This window comes from Carassius carassius, chromosome 41 (assembly GCF_963082965.1).
Source record: "Carassius carassius chromosome 41, fCarCar2.1, whole genome shotgun sequence".
NCBI classification, from domain to species: domain Eukaryota; kingdom Metazoa; phylum Chordata; class Actinopteri; order Cypriniformes; family Cyprinidae; genus Carassius; species Carassius carassius.
Window position 1 is genome coordinate 8,864,837 of NC_081795.1, and position 15,449 is coordinate 8,880,285.

General features: G+C 35.9%; 2 protein-coding genes across 7 annotated transcripts in view; one reads left to right on the forward strand and one right to left on the reverse strand.

The window, feature by feature from the left end:
* Positions 1 to 8,289, reverse strand: part of LOC132123569 (glycerophosphodiester phosphodiesterase domain-containing protein 5-like) — a 44,439-nt gene extending 36,150 nt beyond the window's left edge. For 2 of the 5 annotated variants that reach the window (XR_009426539.1, XR_009426538.1), the window contains exon 1: positions 7,972 to 8,289. The gene's annotated coding sequence lies outside the window, so the exon portion shown is untranslated. Of the gene's footprint in view, positions 1 to 2,735; positions 2,757 to 7,971 lie in introns of those variants that run through there. The other 3 variants (XM_059534284.1, XM_059534281.1, XM_059534283.1) reach the window with 2 other exon arrangements.
* Positions 8,290 to 11,196: 2,907 nt separating this feature from the next.
* Positions 11,197 to 15,297, forward strand: LOC132123570 (serpin H1-like). 2 transcript variants are annotated; one of them, XM_059534286.1, is made up of 6 exons: positions 11,197 to 11,285; positions 12,025 to 12,072; positions 12,539 to 13,152; positions 13,896 to 13,994; positions 14,084 to 14,316; positions 14,410 to 15,297. In XM_059534286.1, the coding sequence occupies exons 3-6, from the start codon at positions 12,570 to 12,572 to the stop codon at positions 14,710 to 14,712; spliced, it is 1,218 nt and encodes a 405-aa protein (XP_059390269.1). In that variant the 5' UTR covers positions 11,197 to 11,285; positions 12,025 to 12,072; positions 12,539 to 12,569; the 3' UTR covers positions 14,713 to 15,297. The 2 variants fall into 2 exon arrangements, with proteins under 2 accessions (XP_059390269.1, XP_059390270.1); XM_059534287.1 differs by lacking the exon at positions 12,025 to 12,072.
* The last annotated feature ends 152 nt before the right edge of the window (positions 15,298 to 15,449 follow it).

Below are 15,449 nucleotides of genomic sequence, written 5' to 3' on the forward strand. Positions count from 1 at the left end.
TGTTTTAAAAGTGGAAAAAAGGCTAATTAAATTAGGTGTGTTTTTTAATCAGTCTCTGACATGTAAATTAATTAAAAGGCTGGTTCAGGGACACATGGCAATCAAAAACAAATAAGCAAGTCCTTCATCTCCTACTACTAAATGACTTATAGACTGCCATTACATGACAGCTTTCATAATCATGATAAACCGCTCATGATCGCTGAGCGTATGAAGTGGGTCAAATGTCCAATGAAATTCCTTATTCAGTTCTCACTCACTGAGGGCTCTGTCCTCTTGGGTGGAGAGGTCAAACAAATAAGTTTTCACAGGCCAAGGAAAGGATCTTCAATGGACAAAAAAAAACAGTCAGCAAACACTGAGACACGAGCATCTAAAGGAAGACCTTGTACCGACTGATCGAAGACACTGTAATATAATTGAGTTAAATATAGCTCCTTTCCTCTATTATACAAGCTACCTTGAACACAGCCGTTAGATGCTGTCATTTTTCTACTTGATGTCTTTTTAGAAGACACACTCACTGTCAGGACAATATGACTTAATAAAAACCTGAGAGAAAATGATACACTGGCTCTAATTAAAATGGCATAATAAAAAACGAACAGGCAATTACTAGCTAATTGTGAATAAGACTAATTTATCAGAAAGCTAGTCTCAGAAAGCTAAATTTAGCACCGTAAACTGGAACCAATTAAAAGTTGGCATAATTTAGCAGTTGTGAGAAGTGACACAAAGCACTTCTCTCAGAACAACTACCTATGTTTTACAGTGCTAAATGCCAGTCAGAGTAATTATAAGGCTAGCAATATAGTATTACACACGTCTCCTTCCTCCCTGATTGGAGACAGTCTATGATTTAAAATGCCAAAGATGAGAGCTGGGCGGCGTCTGTGGACTCCGGATATTTTAGTTACTCTCTGGCACTAATTAAAAGCAGCAGGTGGTGCCATTTGGGAAAAAAAGTGAGACAGTAGAGGAACAAAAGCCAAAATCATGACTGACCTGCAACACTACACAACACAAGTCTGAGCAACAGTAACCACCAAGAAATTTGCTCAATAAGATTTGTTTTTAAAATTACAGTATTACAGTTTTCTATCACCATACCAAATTAATTTTAACATATTAGAAGTTCTCCCATTTTGGCAATTTATTTCCAAGTTAATTATGATCCAGATTAGCTCTGTTATAAAACCTAGACAGCTGCCAAGATGCATACTGCCTACATACAGTAGATAGCAGATGCCATCCTGATCATGTGACCTCATCAGCAACCTCTATATGTGCCATACAAATAGTGCATTACTCAGTTAGTAAATGATTTGAACAGTTATGTTACCATTTTACTAAGCTAATGGAGTGATACTCGAATAAGCATAAAATTTACAAATAATAGGTCAAAATAAAAAATGTACACCACTGTTTAGAAGTTTAGTTTTTTTTTATTAATACTTATATTCAGGGACGGTTCAATGAATTGAAAATAAGTGACAGTAAAGGCATTTATAATGTTTCCTTAAGATTTCCATTTCAAAGAAATGCTGATTTTTTTAAATTTTCTAGTCACCAAAGAATCATGAATATACATACTTCACAGTTTCAATAAAAAGCAAGTAGCATATTGTTTTCAACATTGCTAGTAATAAGAAATGTTTCTTGAGCACCAAATTAGCATATTAAAATTATTTATGAAGGATCATGTGACAGAAGACTGAGTAATGGCTGCTGAATATTCTGCTTTGACATCACAGAAATAAACTGCACTTTAAAATAATACAAATATAAATCAATTTTAAATAATATTTAATAACATTACAGTTTTTAGTCTTGGTGAGCAATAGACATTTCTTTCAGAAACATTTTTCAAACTTTTAAACAGTAGTGAAATATTACAAAGAACCATTCTTAAATATTTTTATCAGTATTTTTTTTATCAATATTTTTGGTGTGAAAGGGCTTTTACATTTGCTATAAATAGAACTTCTTATATTAAAAACAATCAAGCCCTGCTCATATTTAAAAAGTAACGTGAAAGTAACGCAAAAGTAATGTAACACATTACTTTCCATAAAAAGTAACTAAGTAACGTATTTAGTTACTTTTTTAGGGAGTAACGCAATATTGTAAGGCATTACTTTTAAAAGTAACTTTCCCCAACACTGCCCATCATTTATTCAGGAGAGCTAAATGGAGCTAAAGACACAACACCGCTCAGTGGTGTTCTTTAAGTAATCATTCCTCCTTAGCCATCTAATTGACTGCCTTCTTTTAACCGTCTTTGGTTAGAATGTACTCCTATGCTAAGCTTTTCTGGTTGTGTTTTGAGAGCCCTTTAAGGCTCTTTTAAGACAGGCAGCAAAAATCTGGCATGTTTTTTGGCATACTGGCCAAAACAGTACATCCAAAAATGAATCCAATCCATAATTCAGTTATTTGAAAATGAGTTCCACTAAGGTCAGAATGAATTTCACTTATTAGATTTATAATACAATCCAAATTATGTGGAATATGAACAAAGTCTTAGTGCAGAATATCAAAACATGGAATTCAAACAGGATCTGTGTATCAGGATGTGCATTGTTTTATTTCTAAAGCAATACTAAATGCACACTAAATCCTAATTAAATTCAAAATTAGTGGACAAAAATCTTAAAAGAGTGAGACAAAGTGAATCAACACCTCCTACACACGAGGGACAGAGCAAAACGAACAACAAACCAGGATAAACATACTGTGCTCAGATGCCTTCACTCACTCCAAACAGAGGGATGCTGAGCTTGGCACGTTCTCCATCCAGCTGAACCCGCTGCCCCTGAATGCTAATGCCGAAAGCACAAGAATGGCCAATTGGAGTAGTTTGCAACGATCCCTGGTGATTAAGTCCAGTGGACTGGTGAGAAGAAAGTACTGTAATTCTGGATCAGACTTTAATCATATACTAGGTGCTGAAACATTTCACTGGAAAACCAGCACCTGACAAAGGCATTCGAGGCATGCAGACACAGAGGGAACATTGTTCTGACCAAAACTAAGGCCATCAAAGCCTTAACCCTTCCTTTGCCACCTAAAATCTGAGCGGTAGTAAGCACAGGTGCCAACTGAGCAACGTATGCAATACGTGGCCGTAGTTTTCAAATCATGTGACGTGCAGAGACCTTGGCAGCAAAACATCCATAGAACTGCAGCACAGGCCTATCAGTTTACCAATTTTCAAGCCACAAATATTTAAATCACCCCTTAAAAGAAAAAACAAAAACAAAGTTTTGGTCACTTTTATATACAGCTTACCGTGAAAAACCTTAGAATGAAACGAAAGTAGCGACAGATCTTTTTTTTTTTTTTTTTTTACACTGTGATGTACATCTGAGTGTAACAGATATTGTTCTATGCATTAGTTGTTAATTGGATGCTGAGATGTGCACTTCACATTTGAAGGGGCGGAGTTTAAGTTTAAGTGGACAAAATGATTTGAGGAGTCCTGCATACATCACAAGACGGAAGTCTGTCATTTTTACCAGAAGTAAAGTTTAGTTATGACATTTCATTCTGATAAAAAATATTTGTAATTTGATCTGTAAAAAAAATCATATGCACAATGAAATGTTCACAATAAGATCTGCATTTAGGAAATAAATAGCTTTAATATTTAATTCATTGCTGACTTTAGCATTCCTTAATGTATTAAGACTTAGATATTAAAAGAACAAATTTAGTGTACACCTGATTGATGATGCACTATATACTATGTGCAATCAAGCAGATACACCCAAAACATGAAACAGTGCATGTCCGATTTTTCTGTGGCACTAGTCCCCGAAGTATTTTTTCCATTAAGTTTTCCAAAGAAATTATTCTGTATTCACTAAAGCATTATAAGCCACGGACCAAACCAACCAGCTGCGAGGTGAATCGCAACATTACAAAATTGTATTTGAAACAGAAGTACTTCATGAGTGCAGGTGTGCCCTGCCGAGCTCTCTGATTGGTGGAATTTTCTCCATAGAATCATGGATCGTGTAGTTTTTCAACATGAATAACGCTTTTAAACATGATTCTTCAAAAACAATGTGTCTGTCTCTAAAGGTTTACAAGTTAACATTAAAAATATATTTCCCTATTGAGGATTTTTATTTTTACTTCCAGAACTGTTGCACTCTATATTGTATGATCATTCTAACTTACACGATAAGCATTTTTTTATAATGGCTTTCTATGGGGAAATGTTTAACATGTGTTTATATTTTGTGCACATCTGCTTACCTGTATGCATCATTAATAAGGTGCATGTGGAATTGGCCCTTAATATCACAGTCTTAGTACAGTAGTACTTAGTACCAATCTGGTAAAAAAAAATAACTGGCAAGCAGCTAAGGAAAGCTTTGTTTTGCCCTCCAGGTGAGCGTTCATAAGGGTGTAACATCACGTGAAAACTATGAATAGATGTGCAGCAGTAAGCCTCAATTTGTTTACTGCCAGATGATATAATACAGGCCAGTACTTCACCATCAAACACTATACCTCTGCTTTTCTTCAGACTGTGCTATAAAATTTGCTAAATTTCTCAGGCAAAAGTCATAACTACATCATCACTATAATACAAAAAAATGTATTCCATGTGACACTGATGCAACTTTTCAGTGCACTGAAGACAAAACATACAGTGAAACATGTCATAGCTACAGTAGTAAGGCCTCAGAATTAACTAAATTTAACTGCTCCTATTTAACAAAGAAATCCTTACTGATCAAATAACCACAGATTTCTACTCTAAGTACAACAGTAAGCTAAAAATCACCTAACGTCAAACACAATGAAGATTAAAGAACCCAAGTATTAAAGTGCACCTCATGAAATGCGGGGTCCTTAAGAGAGTAGACGTCATCCACTAATGATGCAACGCTGTGCTTTGAGTCTCAAAGTCTTGTCCATTATTCCTTGACATGTGGGAGGGGGGTGTGAACTAATCAAAGACAGCACATGGCTCAGCTCCCACAGGAGTGACAATAATAATAGGTCATCTCACAGCATCACCCTGCTCACTTACAAATAAGGAAGGATAATTCAACACCCACCATGCTAGATAAATGAAGACTGTTTCCTTAGAGATGGGCAACAGTGATTCTTTTTACTCAGCTAACAGATCTTTATTCTTAAGTCCAGACAAAAGCTTACATAAAAGCCAGTATGAGTGTTTTTTGCAACATGCAAAAGCAACAGGATTTTTTACTTTTGGTTTAGGTTTTGTCTCTTATGTCATTTTAGACGTGTCAAACAAATGGGCAAATATTTGAAAATAAAAAAGTCTTAGTGCTTTTAGTATTCCATAATAGTGTCCTTTCAGGAGAAAAAAAAGAAAAGAAAAATTTAAAAAAGAAAATGTCTTTAAAGAAAATTGTGGCTCAATTAGAAAAATGAAAAATGTTGGTAACCAAACAGCTGACAATAGCCATTGACTTACACTGTATTTTTTCCATATTGTGGCAGTCAGTGGCTTTCCTTCAAAATACCTTCTTTTGTGTTCAACAGAAAGAAAAAAAAACTCATACAGGTTTGGAAAAACTTAAGGTTGAGTAAATGATGTCATAATTATGTTATTAATAACTCACCCTCATGTCGTTCCAAACCAGTAAGACCTCCATTTATCTTCGGAACACAGTTTAAGATATTTTAGATTTAGTCCGAGAGCTCTCAGTCCCTCCATTGAAGCTGTGTGTACGGTATACTGTCCATGTCCAGAAAGGTAAGAAAAACATCATCAAAGTAGTCCATGTGACATTAGAGTGTCAGTTAGAATATTTTTAAGCATCGAATATACATTTTGGTCCAAAAATAGCAAAAACTACGACTTTATTCAGCATTGTCTTCTCTTCCGTGTCTGTTGTGAGAGAGTTCAAAACAAAGCAGTTTGTCAGATCCGGTTCGTGAACGAATCATTCGATGTAACCGGATCTTTTTGAACTAGTTCACCAAATCGAACTGAATCGTTTTAAACGGTTCGTGTCTCCAATACGCATTAGCACAGTACACTGACTGAACTGCTGTGAAGAGAGAACTGAAGATGAACACCGAGCAGAGCCAGATAATGACTCGTTCATGAGTCAAGAACCATTTCTGTCAGACGTGTCCGATTCGAGAAACGAGGAGCTGATGAAACTGCGCATGTGTGATTCAGCATGAAGCAGACCGACACACAGAGCGTCTGAACCGAACTGATTCTTTTGGTGATTGATTCTGAACTGATTCTGTGCTGTTATGAGCCCAGGTAAACCGAAGGCTTGCAATCATCGCCAATGACGTCATTACGTCGAGCGCAAAAAAACCGGTGAACCATTTTCTTCAACCGATTTATTGAATCGAACTGTCCGAAAGAACTACTGGGGATCCGAAAACCGATGCAACCGGTTCTTGACTCGTGAACGAGTCATTATCTGGCTCGGCTCTGTGTTCATCTTCAGTTCTCTCTTCACATCAGTTCAGTCAGTGTACTGTTTGAGTACATGAATTACTCCGGGATATTGGTTTGTTTTAACTCAGAGGGAGTGCCGGCCACATTCAAAAAGTTAACAGCTTAAGTCATTTGTGGATTAATGCGTATTGGAGACACGAACCGTTTAAAACGATTCAGTTCGGTTTGGTGAACTGGTTCAAAAAGATCCGGTTACATCGAATGATTCGTTCGCAAACCGGATATGACAAACTGCTTTGTTTTGAACTCTCTCACAACAGACACGGAAGAGAAGACAATGCTGAATAAAGTCGTAGTTTTTGCTATTTTTGGACCAAAATGTATTTTCAATGCTTCAAAAAATTCAAATTGACCCTCTGATGTTACATGGACTACTTTGATGATGTTTTTCTTAACTTTCTGGACATGGACAGTAGACCGTACACACAGCTTCAATGGAGGGACTGAGAGCTCTCGGACTAAATCTAAAATATCTTAAATTGTGTTCCAAAGATAAATGGAGGTCTTACTGGTTTGGAACGACATGAGGGTGAGTTATTAATGACATAATTATGATTTTTGGGTGAACTATCCCTTTAAGTGGTAAAGCAGCATTGATATTGAACAAGTCAAAGGACAACAGTTAAGTGGTACAGTAGATTACAAGATTAAACAAAGCAAGAATATCTGGCCGAACAACCAGTGAGATTCAGTGATGTAGGTTATGATTGCACTGATTATATCCTCTAAGGTGTTTAACGTTATTTACACTATTAAAAGATTTTCCTGGATCAACATCCTTTGTTAAACCAGCCATTATTATTAATTGATTATTTACTGAGTTTCAGTGTTAGTCAGAGTGTCACATAAAATAATGAACCTAATTACCGAAACCAGAGTAAGCAAATAGCTATTCTGGTTTCTTGAAATCGTTTTTTTTTTTTCTTAATTACTTAATTTATCAGTAATAAGGTGCTTACCTGTACATAGAAATATTTTTCTCTATAAGAGCTTAGAATTTGTTGCTCCAGGACTAGAGATGTTGAGGGTGAAAACACCCTTATAAACAAAAGCAGAAAGGACGTATCCGCTTGGCAGGCGAGGATTTATCACATTTAAGTCTACACACATCATAAAGCATAACATTTTGACCACAAGATCTATTAATGTTCGAGCGAGGCAAAATGTCTTTTGGCGCTCCTTGCACACTTAGCTAAACGTAAAAGCATTCAAAACAAATCATTCAAGTTTTTCTGACATATTTGTAATATGTACATCTTTATCAAAAGGACGAAGTCGTACCCTGTAAACATTAGACAACCCTCTGCGTCCTAGCAATAGGCTATGCACTGAGATTGCCTTTTAATATGACAGAAATGATCACATTAAACTAATGGCTTTACATTCATTTAATACCATACATAAACAGTTCACCATCTAATAGTGGTCAACGATTTAATCAATCATTTAAAAGAGCAGATGATGAAATTAAAGGAAGAAAAACATGTTAAAAGTTTTCTTACCTTATCGAGACGCGTTTGCCCTGTAGCTGTTCAGATAGTGAACTTTGGAGGAACGTTGGGTGCGTGCGTTCCTTCCTTCCTTCCACACCTAACGGGACAGGTAGCTAAAAACTGACACGCAACTCAACCAAAGGAGGTTTAAAAGAATATGAGACCAAATTAAAAGGCACTCGCACCGGCGGACACGACAAGCATGTTTAGAAACAATAAAAAGTGTCTGGATTAAAAGCACAAGCTGTTTGTTTGCTCTGCTCCAGGCGTTCTTTGTGTTGTCAGATGAGTACTGTACCTGCGCTCGTGCTTACAGAAGCGAGACAGCAGCACAGCTTATGGGCGGGGCATGTGCTATGTGGGCGGGGCCAAATGCTGCTCTGTCTTATTGTGCTCCCTACTGTCCGGTCTGATGATTCAAATGATTGTGCAAAGCTTGAAACACAACATTATATTTTAGTGTATTTATTATTTATTTGTTATTTACATTAATAATTGTATTATTATTGTGTTATTGTTAATTTTATTATTAATAATTGTAAGTTGTCAAAGAAGAAATCACAGTTTGTGATTTTGTGAAAGTTTAAAAGAGCATTTGACCAATAGAAAGCTAGGAACTCTAACGCAGTAGTGGATTTTGAATGATGATGAATCCTTATGCAGTCTCAAACAAAGACTTGTAATGTAGTACTCCTATGTATAGTTCTTGTGTAGAATTATTTCTAACTTTTTTCTTTGTTTCTTTTTTTTGTATTCTTTCTTGTTCACAAATTGTAGTTTTTAATAAAAAAGCCAATTTTCTTCCAACTGTAAAAATAAAAAATATCTTATATTAAGGTGTGCTTTCAAATGAATAGTAGAACATAATGCTTTAAATAGTGTAAGTGAAGAACCATACAACTAAAAACTAAAATCCAGCTGAATTGTGCTTTATTTGTGGGCCATTTGGCCTTGAGGAAGAATGTTAGAGCTTTATAGGTAAATAATAATATTTTGTAACTGATACGGAACTTAATAGGTAGCCAGTGCAGAAACTGTAAAAGGATGATAAACAATATTTTGGAGCACTGAGCCCCAAATCCCAATTGCATGTTGTTTAATGAGAGAAAAATGGAAAGAAACAGACAACCCATGAATTTGGGAAAGCAATCACGCAAGATACAACTGCTTCCTTTGATCGCCATCTAGTGGCTGAAAATTAAGTTTTGAGTTAAGCAACTTTTTGTTCCTTATTCAAGGGAAAGGTTATCTGAATAATTACCTCAAAACCTACAACATAGCAAAGACACCTTAAGAGCTAATCTTTGTGCCTTCAATTAGTAAAAGTGACTAAGGTCACAGTCAATTAGTCCTTATCCACGACAGCTAAGAGTCTGTTCATTAATGCAACACACAAAGGCCCTGAGATGCTGAAGGGCATTGCTCCTCATAAGTTTTTGCAAAGATTGTTCTCCCTGTAGTCATGACAGAGCCAATATCCCAAATAATGTGTGATAATTCTAAGCTAATGTACAAATGAATTGTCTTAGTAGTTAAGGAGCAGTCGCGTGATGCACATGGGGTGTTGAGTGGGCCGGGGGAAGTTGAGGCCCTGCTCCTTTAATCTCCAACACTGAAGTGCCCATTCAGTCCACGATTTCTCCCATGCTACTTTTGAGGAGGTTTGCCTACTTTGCATTTATTTTATCTTACAGTTCTATAAAAACTGATTACTGCACCCACCCTATAAAGTTGGTCATTTTGTCTTGCAAAAAAAAGAAGAACTTAAAGCAAAACAAAAATTCTTGGTGTTGTAGATCAAACTTAATACACAATGTAAACTGGTTTTCTGATTGCCATGGTGATAAGACAACACAATTCCAGCGTAAATTGTTTTTCTCACTAAATTCACCTTTTCGCACGTCTTAGATAAGAAATCAAAGACACATGCAATGCTGTACTAAGTTACATCAGCGTTTAAGAAGTAACTTTGCTCACATCTTACATCATACGTTTTTGGCACAGCCCCCCAGCTCAGCCCATAACTCAATGACTGCTTTGTGCAGATTTTCTGAAGTTCCATGAACATATCTGAATATATCCTTGAAACATTTTAAAACATAACCAAAGTTTGAGTGTTGTGGCACTGTAGCAGGTAAGGCATCTGACACATGCAAGACTGAAGTCTTGGGGGAACTGAGATGTTTAAAGAGACTCTCTGGTAAACAACAGATTGCCATTTGCAGCAGCGCCACATGTTTGGACAACACATTCCACTCACAGGTGGTCAATGCACAAAACACATGCTTTTGTGCTTATAAGACATTTAGAAATTTACCAAATAAAAAATCTGAACTTTTTAGAACAATTTGAGAGCTTTTATATCTTCAGTGTATTTTTATAGAGCTCATTTGATGCATGGATGACTTTGATTAATTTACACAAAGAAAGAAAGAAAGAAAGAGAAAGTGAGAGAGAGAAGTTAACTTAGTTAACTAAACAAAACAACAACAAAAAAATGTGCAAAAGAATGATCATATTATACATTACCAAAAAATACTATATTAAGTTCAGTAAAATTATAAAAGTTACTTTGAAATATATATATATATATATATATATATATATATATATATATATATATATATATATGTGTGTTGCTGCATCACACCCATGGCCTGAAAAAGAATTCAAGCTTTGACGTGGCAGTGTTGGGGGAGGATGTGAGCTTTGGGAGCATGTATCTGCATCCCCCGACAGAAGAATCTAGAAGGAATTTTGCCAGACGGAAAACTATGAAATTATAATCGATACTTCATATATCCTGGGGTTGTTTTGTAATTTATTGACAGACGGTCATTTCATATTCTTTATAATCTTACATAAAATGCACATTCTGCTGTGCAAAACAATGCCAACTCAGCAGAGCAAATCTGCATTAGGTGATAAAATCTAATACAGGACAAAACATTATCATCTTCCATTATACACTTCATGCCAATATATAAAATTTTATATTTATGACTCATAGTTTAAATGAAGATGACACTAGTTTAATGGCAGAGATTAGCTGATTGTTTGCAGATTTCAGAAGGCTTTAGGACCTTGCAGAGGTTGAATCTTGTGGTCATTGGATCCAGAGGGAGGGCTCTCCCAGTTTTCCTAGGAAATCCAAACATCCTCATTTGAATAGCCCAGCTCCAGCTTCTAGAAGTTTCTTTCCTGGAGTATATAATCTTTCCCCTGCTTCAAACATTCAAACACTCTGCAGCAAAGAAGCAATTGGGAAAAGAAGAGGAGAACATCTGGAAAAGAAGAGGAGCACTTTCATAAAGCTGTCCAAGGTAAGTATTGGGGAAAATGCTTTTATTTTACAAATATTTATGTGGATTTTTTTTCTTTGCTTGCTAAAAAGGCTACTGCACACAGGGTCAGAGAATACTCTTTTTTACTCTTCTTTTTGCTTTTTCAGTCCATTTAGCATTTTTAAAAGTGAATTTAAAGCAGGTAATGAAATCCCAAATCAACTGTAAAGTTGTTAATAAGTCAGCTTTTTCCCCCAAAGAAGTAAGGAAAAAAGTTATTTCTTTACTTTTTAAACTTATGCAAAACTAGACAAAAATAATAATTAAAAAAAAAAGTTAAAACACCAACAAGTTTACATGCATTGGACAGTCATTTGCTGTTCAGTGGTAATAGTTTTTATAAATTTAGATCATTTTCAATGATGCATAATATTCAAGATTTGTGTAATTGTGTAAAAATGTAGAGAGTGATGAGATCTTTCCATTTGGGAGTGTTTTTTTATGCTATCACTCAATCTGTGCTACCTCTGGAATTCAGATGCAGGTCCACTGTGGAAGTTCTGATTGGTCGAAAGTTTCCACCTTAGATCTTAATCTAGCCAATAAGAAGAGTCTGCATGTCTTTCTTTCTCTGTGTGCACAAAGTAGCAGCAGACTTCTGCTTCAAATTAAACCGTTTGCCTAATTAAGAGAAGCAAGGAGTGTTTTTTTTTTCACATTAACCAATGTGTATAAAGATTTTTGTGTAGATTACCCAAATGCACCTCTTGTCTTTCAGAGTGAAAATCGCAATCGTTGACAACTATGAATATGAAAACGTATCAAGGTATCCAAGATGATGGAAAAGACAAACATAATATGTGAATGAACAACCATGCTGATTTACATAAGATGCTATCTTAAGGTTGTTAGTGGAAAGGGACACATAACATTATTTTATTTTAAAAAATACTTATTTTAAAGTGATTTGGCACATTTCAGAACTGTATAAAAGAGCAGACTCGCGTTAAGCTGCACATTCCTGTCTGATTAGTCATTGCCGTTGCTTTTTGTTTTACTGGTTTGACCTAGAAAACATGGCCTACAGGCTTTATTTCTGTAGGTTTAACTATTTGGGGTGCATACATTCCAAAAACGTAAAAATCAAAAAACTAAATGATTTAAAACTAATATAATGATCAAACAATTCACTATGCAGCCTTTTGTTCCTATAATAGACACAAAGAAATATAAGAATTGTATTAGTGAAAAATTTGCACTCAGTATCACTTGCTGCCTCTTTTCTCTTCTAGGCTTTCATTACTACCCACAAATAAAGCAAGCATGTTTGTATCCAACCTCATTGCTCTGTGCCTTTTGGCTGTGGCCGTGTCCGGTCAGGACAAAAAGATGAGTCCCCATGCAACCTCCATGGCAGACACCAGTGCAAACCTGGCCTTCAGTCTCTACCACAATATGGCCAAAGAAAAGGATCTTGACAACATCCTCATCTCTCCTGTGGTGGTGGCCTCCTCTCTGGGCATGGTCGCCATGGGGGGGAAATCCTCCACTGCTACCCAGGTGAAGAGTCTCCTGAAGGCTGACACCCTGAAGGATGACCATCTGCACACAGGCCTGTCCGAGCTTCTGAATGAGGTGAGCGACCCCCAGGCCCGCAATATCACGTGGAAGATCAGCAACAGGCTGTACGGCCCAAGCTCTGTCAGCTTTTCCGACGACTTTGTCAAGAACAGCAAGAAGCACTACAACTACGAACACTCGAAGATCAACTTCCGTGATAAGAGAAGCGCCATTAACTCCATCAATGAGTGGGCTGCCAAGTCAACTGACGGAAAGCTGCCAGAAATTACCAAGGATGTGAAAAACACAGATGGGGCTATGATTGTCAACGCTATGTTCTTTAAACGTAAGAATTTCTGTAGTTTTTTTTTTAATTTAAGATGCCATATAAAATTATGTTAAATTATTAAATTATATTTATCAATTAATCTGGGGTGAACCCCCAATTAATATTTATTTGAATACTTCCAAGAATGTCAGTTCAGTTCAGGTATTTATACGGACCTGTTATGTCCTGGCTTTTTTTTTTTTTTTTTTTTAGATAGGATGGATATTTATTGTACTTTAATAGTTCCAGGAATGTCTATATAAATCATGTTTATTTATTTATTAAATTAAATATACTTAACTGTTAATGTTGAACTAGCCACCAATTGTTGTCCTGTTATTTTTTTTATTTTTATTTTTTTTGGAATATGGATATTTACCTTAATAGTTGAATGACTTAATCATATTTAATTATTATTTATTAAATTATATTTAATTATTGACCTTGACAGGCCCCATTTGTTATGTCATTACGTTTTTATAATTTTTTTGTTAGGATGTATATTTACTTTGATATACTTAATTACTAATTATGAAATCATATCTAATCATTGATTCGTAACTAGCCCCAATTGTTATTGTCTGGTTTTTCCCATTTTTTTTAAGTTAGTGATGATATTTACTTTAATAATAAATTATAGCTAAAAAATTTTAATTAAATACTTACATTTAGCTTTATTATTTATCCCGAACAAACACAATGATGACTAGAAAAATTAATCTAATTATGAATCATATTAATAGTTTATTCCTGTTCCACAGCCCACTGGGATGAGAAGTTCCACCACAAGATGGTTGACAACCGTGGTTTCCTGGTTTCCCGCTCTCACACGATCTCTGTTCCAATGATGCATCGCACAGGTAAAACCAACAGCTTGTTTTGAAAACTCTTACTAAAAATCTACTATAACTACAAGCAAACTTAACAGTTTTAACTTTGCCCTTTACAGGTATCTACGGCTTCTATGAAGACACACAGAACAGGCTGTTTGTGGTCAGCATGCCTTTGGCACATAAGAAGTCCAGCATGATTTTCATCATGCCCTACCACGTGGAGCCCCTGGACAGGCTGGAGAAACTGCTCACTCGCCAGCAACTGGACACCTGGGTCAGCAAGCTCGAGGAGAGAGCAGTCGCCATCTCTCTGCCTAAAGTTAGCATGGAAGTCAGCCACGACCTTCAGGTAAATATGGCTGATTTTTGCTATATGGTTGCTATATTACAACAACCAATATTTTCTGTATGATATATGAGGCTCTTTTGTCTTGCTTTGCAGAAACACCTTGCAGAACTTGGTCTCACTGAAGCTGTGGACAAGTCTAAGGCAGACCTGTCCAACATTTCTGGCAAGAAAGATCTTTACCTCGCCAATGTCTTCCATGCTTCTGCCTTGGAGTGGGACACAGAGGGAAACCCATTTGACACCAGCATTTATGGTAGCGAGAAGATGAGGAACCCGAAGCTCTTCTACGCTGACCATCCCTTCATCTTCCTTGTGAAAGACAACAAGACCAACTCCATTCTTTTTATGGGCAGGCTAGTTCGGCCTAAGGGTGATAAAATGAGAGATGAATTGTAACTTTCAGGCTATTTGAGTTTTATGTTTTAAAATGGTATTATTGTTATTAATGGTGTGACTGTTACCTCAAGTGGCCATTCCAATGGATTATCAGTGTATAGACAATCACAATGAACCTGTCAGTGCAAAAACATATTTTTAAGGAGACTACAGTAGTTGTAAACATCAGGAGCAATGCAATACCATAAGTGAAGAACTAGAGCCCTACAAATGTAGCCAGAGGTTTGACATCAATTAGTTATTGTATTCAATCAGAGACTATGCTTATATTAAGCATAGTGCCGTTGATGTTAAGCATTTATGATTGTGCTTGTAGAGCCTTTATGAGTATGTGGCATCTACGTAGGGTTTGCCTTATCTTTAATGTTTAAAGGGAAAAGGTAGTCCTATTCGAGTATTTCTCAAGCACAGTTGGTAGGTTCTATGATTTCACTTCCATCCAACAACAAAAAAAAAACTCTCCTGCACTGATGCCTGTCTCCAGTTTGTCAGATGTTATTTTTCAGTATGTCTTTAGATCTTTTGAGAAAGTGTGCTGATTGTTTTCCTTCATTTCATTCAGCTGGTTTTTTTCTTTTTCAATAAACTGAAAATTAAAATATTGTCCTAGTATTTTTTTTTTATGTTTAAAGAATGTTTATAAATCCAAGTTCAAATCTAAAATAATACATAAAATTAGTAGATAAATAAAATCTAAAATTAAATTAAAGTCACACCATCCTGAATGACTGACAATA

Bases quoted from the DNA above. Each gene is read 5' to 3' on its own strand.
- LOC132123570 (XM_059534286.1), top strand. From the start codon at position 12,570: ATGTTTGTATCCAACCTCATTGCTCTGTGCCTTTTGGCTGTGGCCGTG. The intron at 13,153-13,895 runs GTAAGAATTTCT...CCTGTTCCACAG, and splicing joins CAACGCTATGTTCTTTAAAC to CCCACTGGGATGAGAAGTTC. The intron at 13,995-14,083 runs GTAAAACCAACA...TGCCCTTTACAG, and splicing joins TCCAATGATGCATCGCACAG to GTATCTACGGCTTCTATGAA.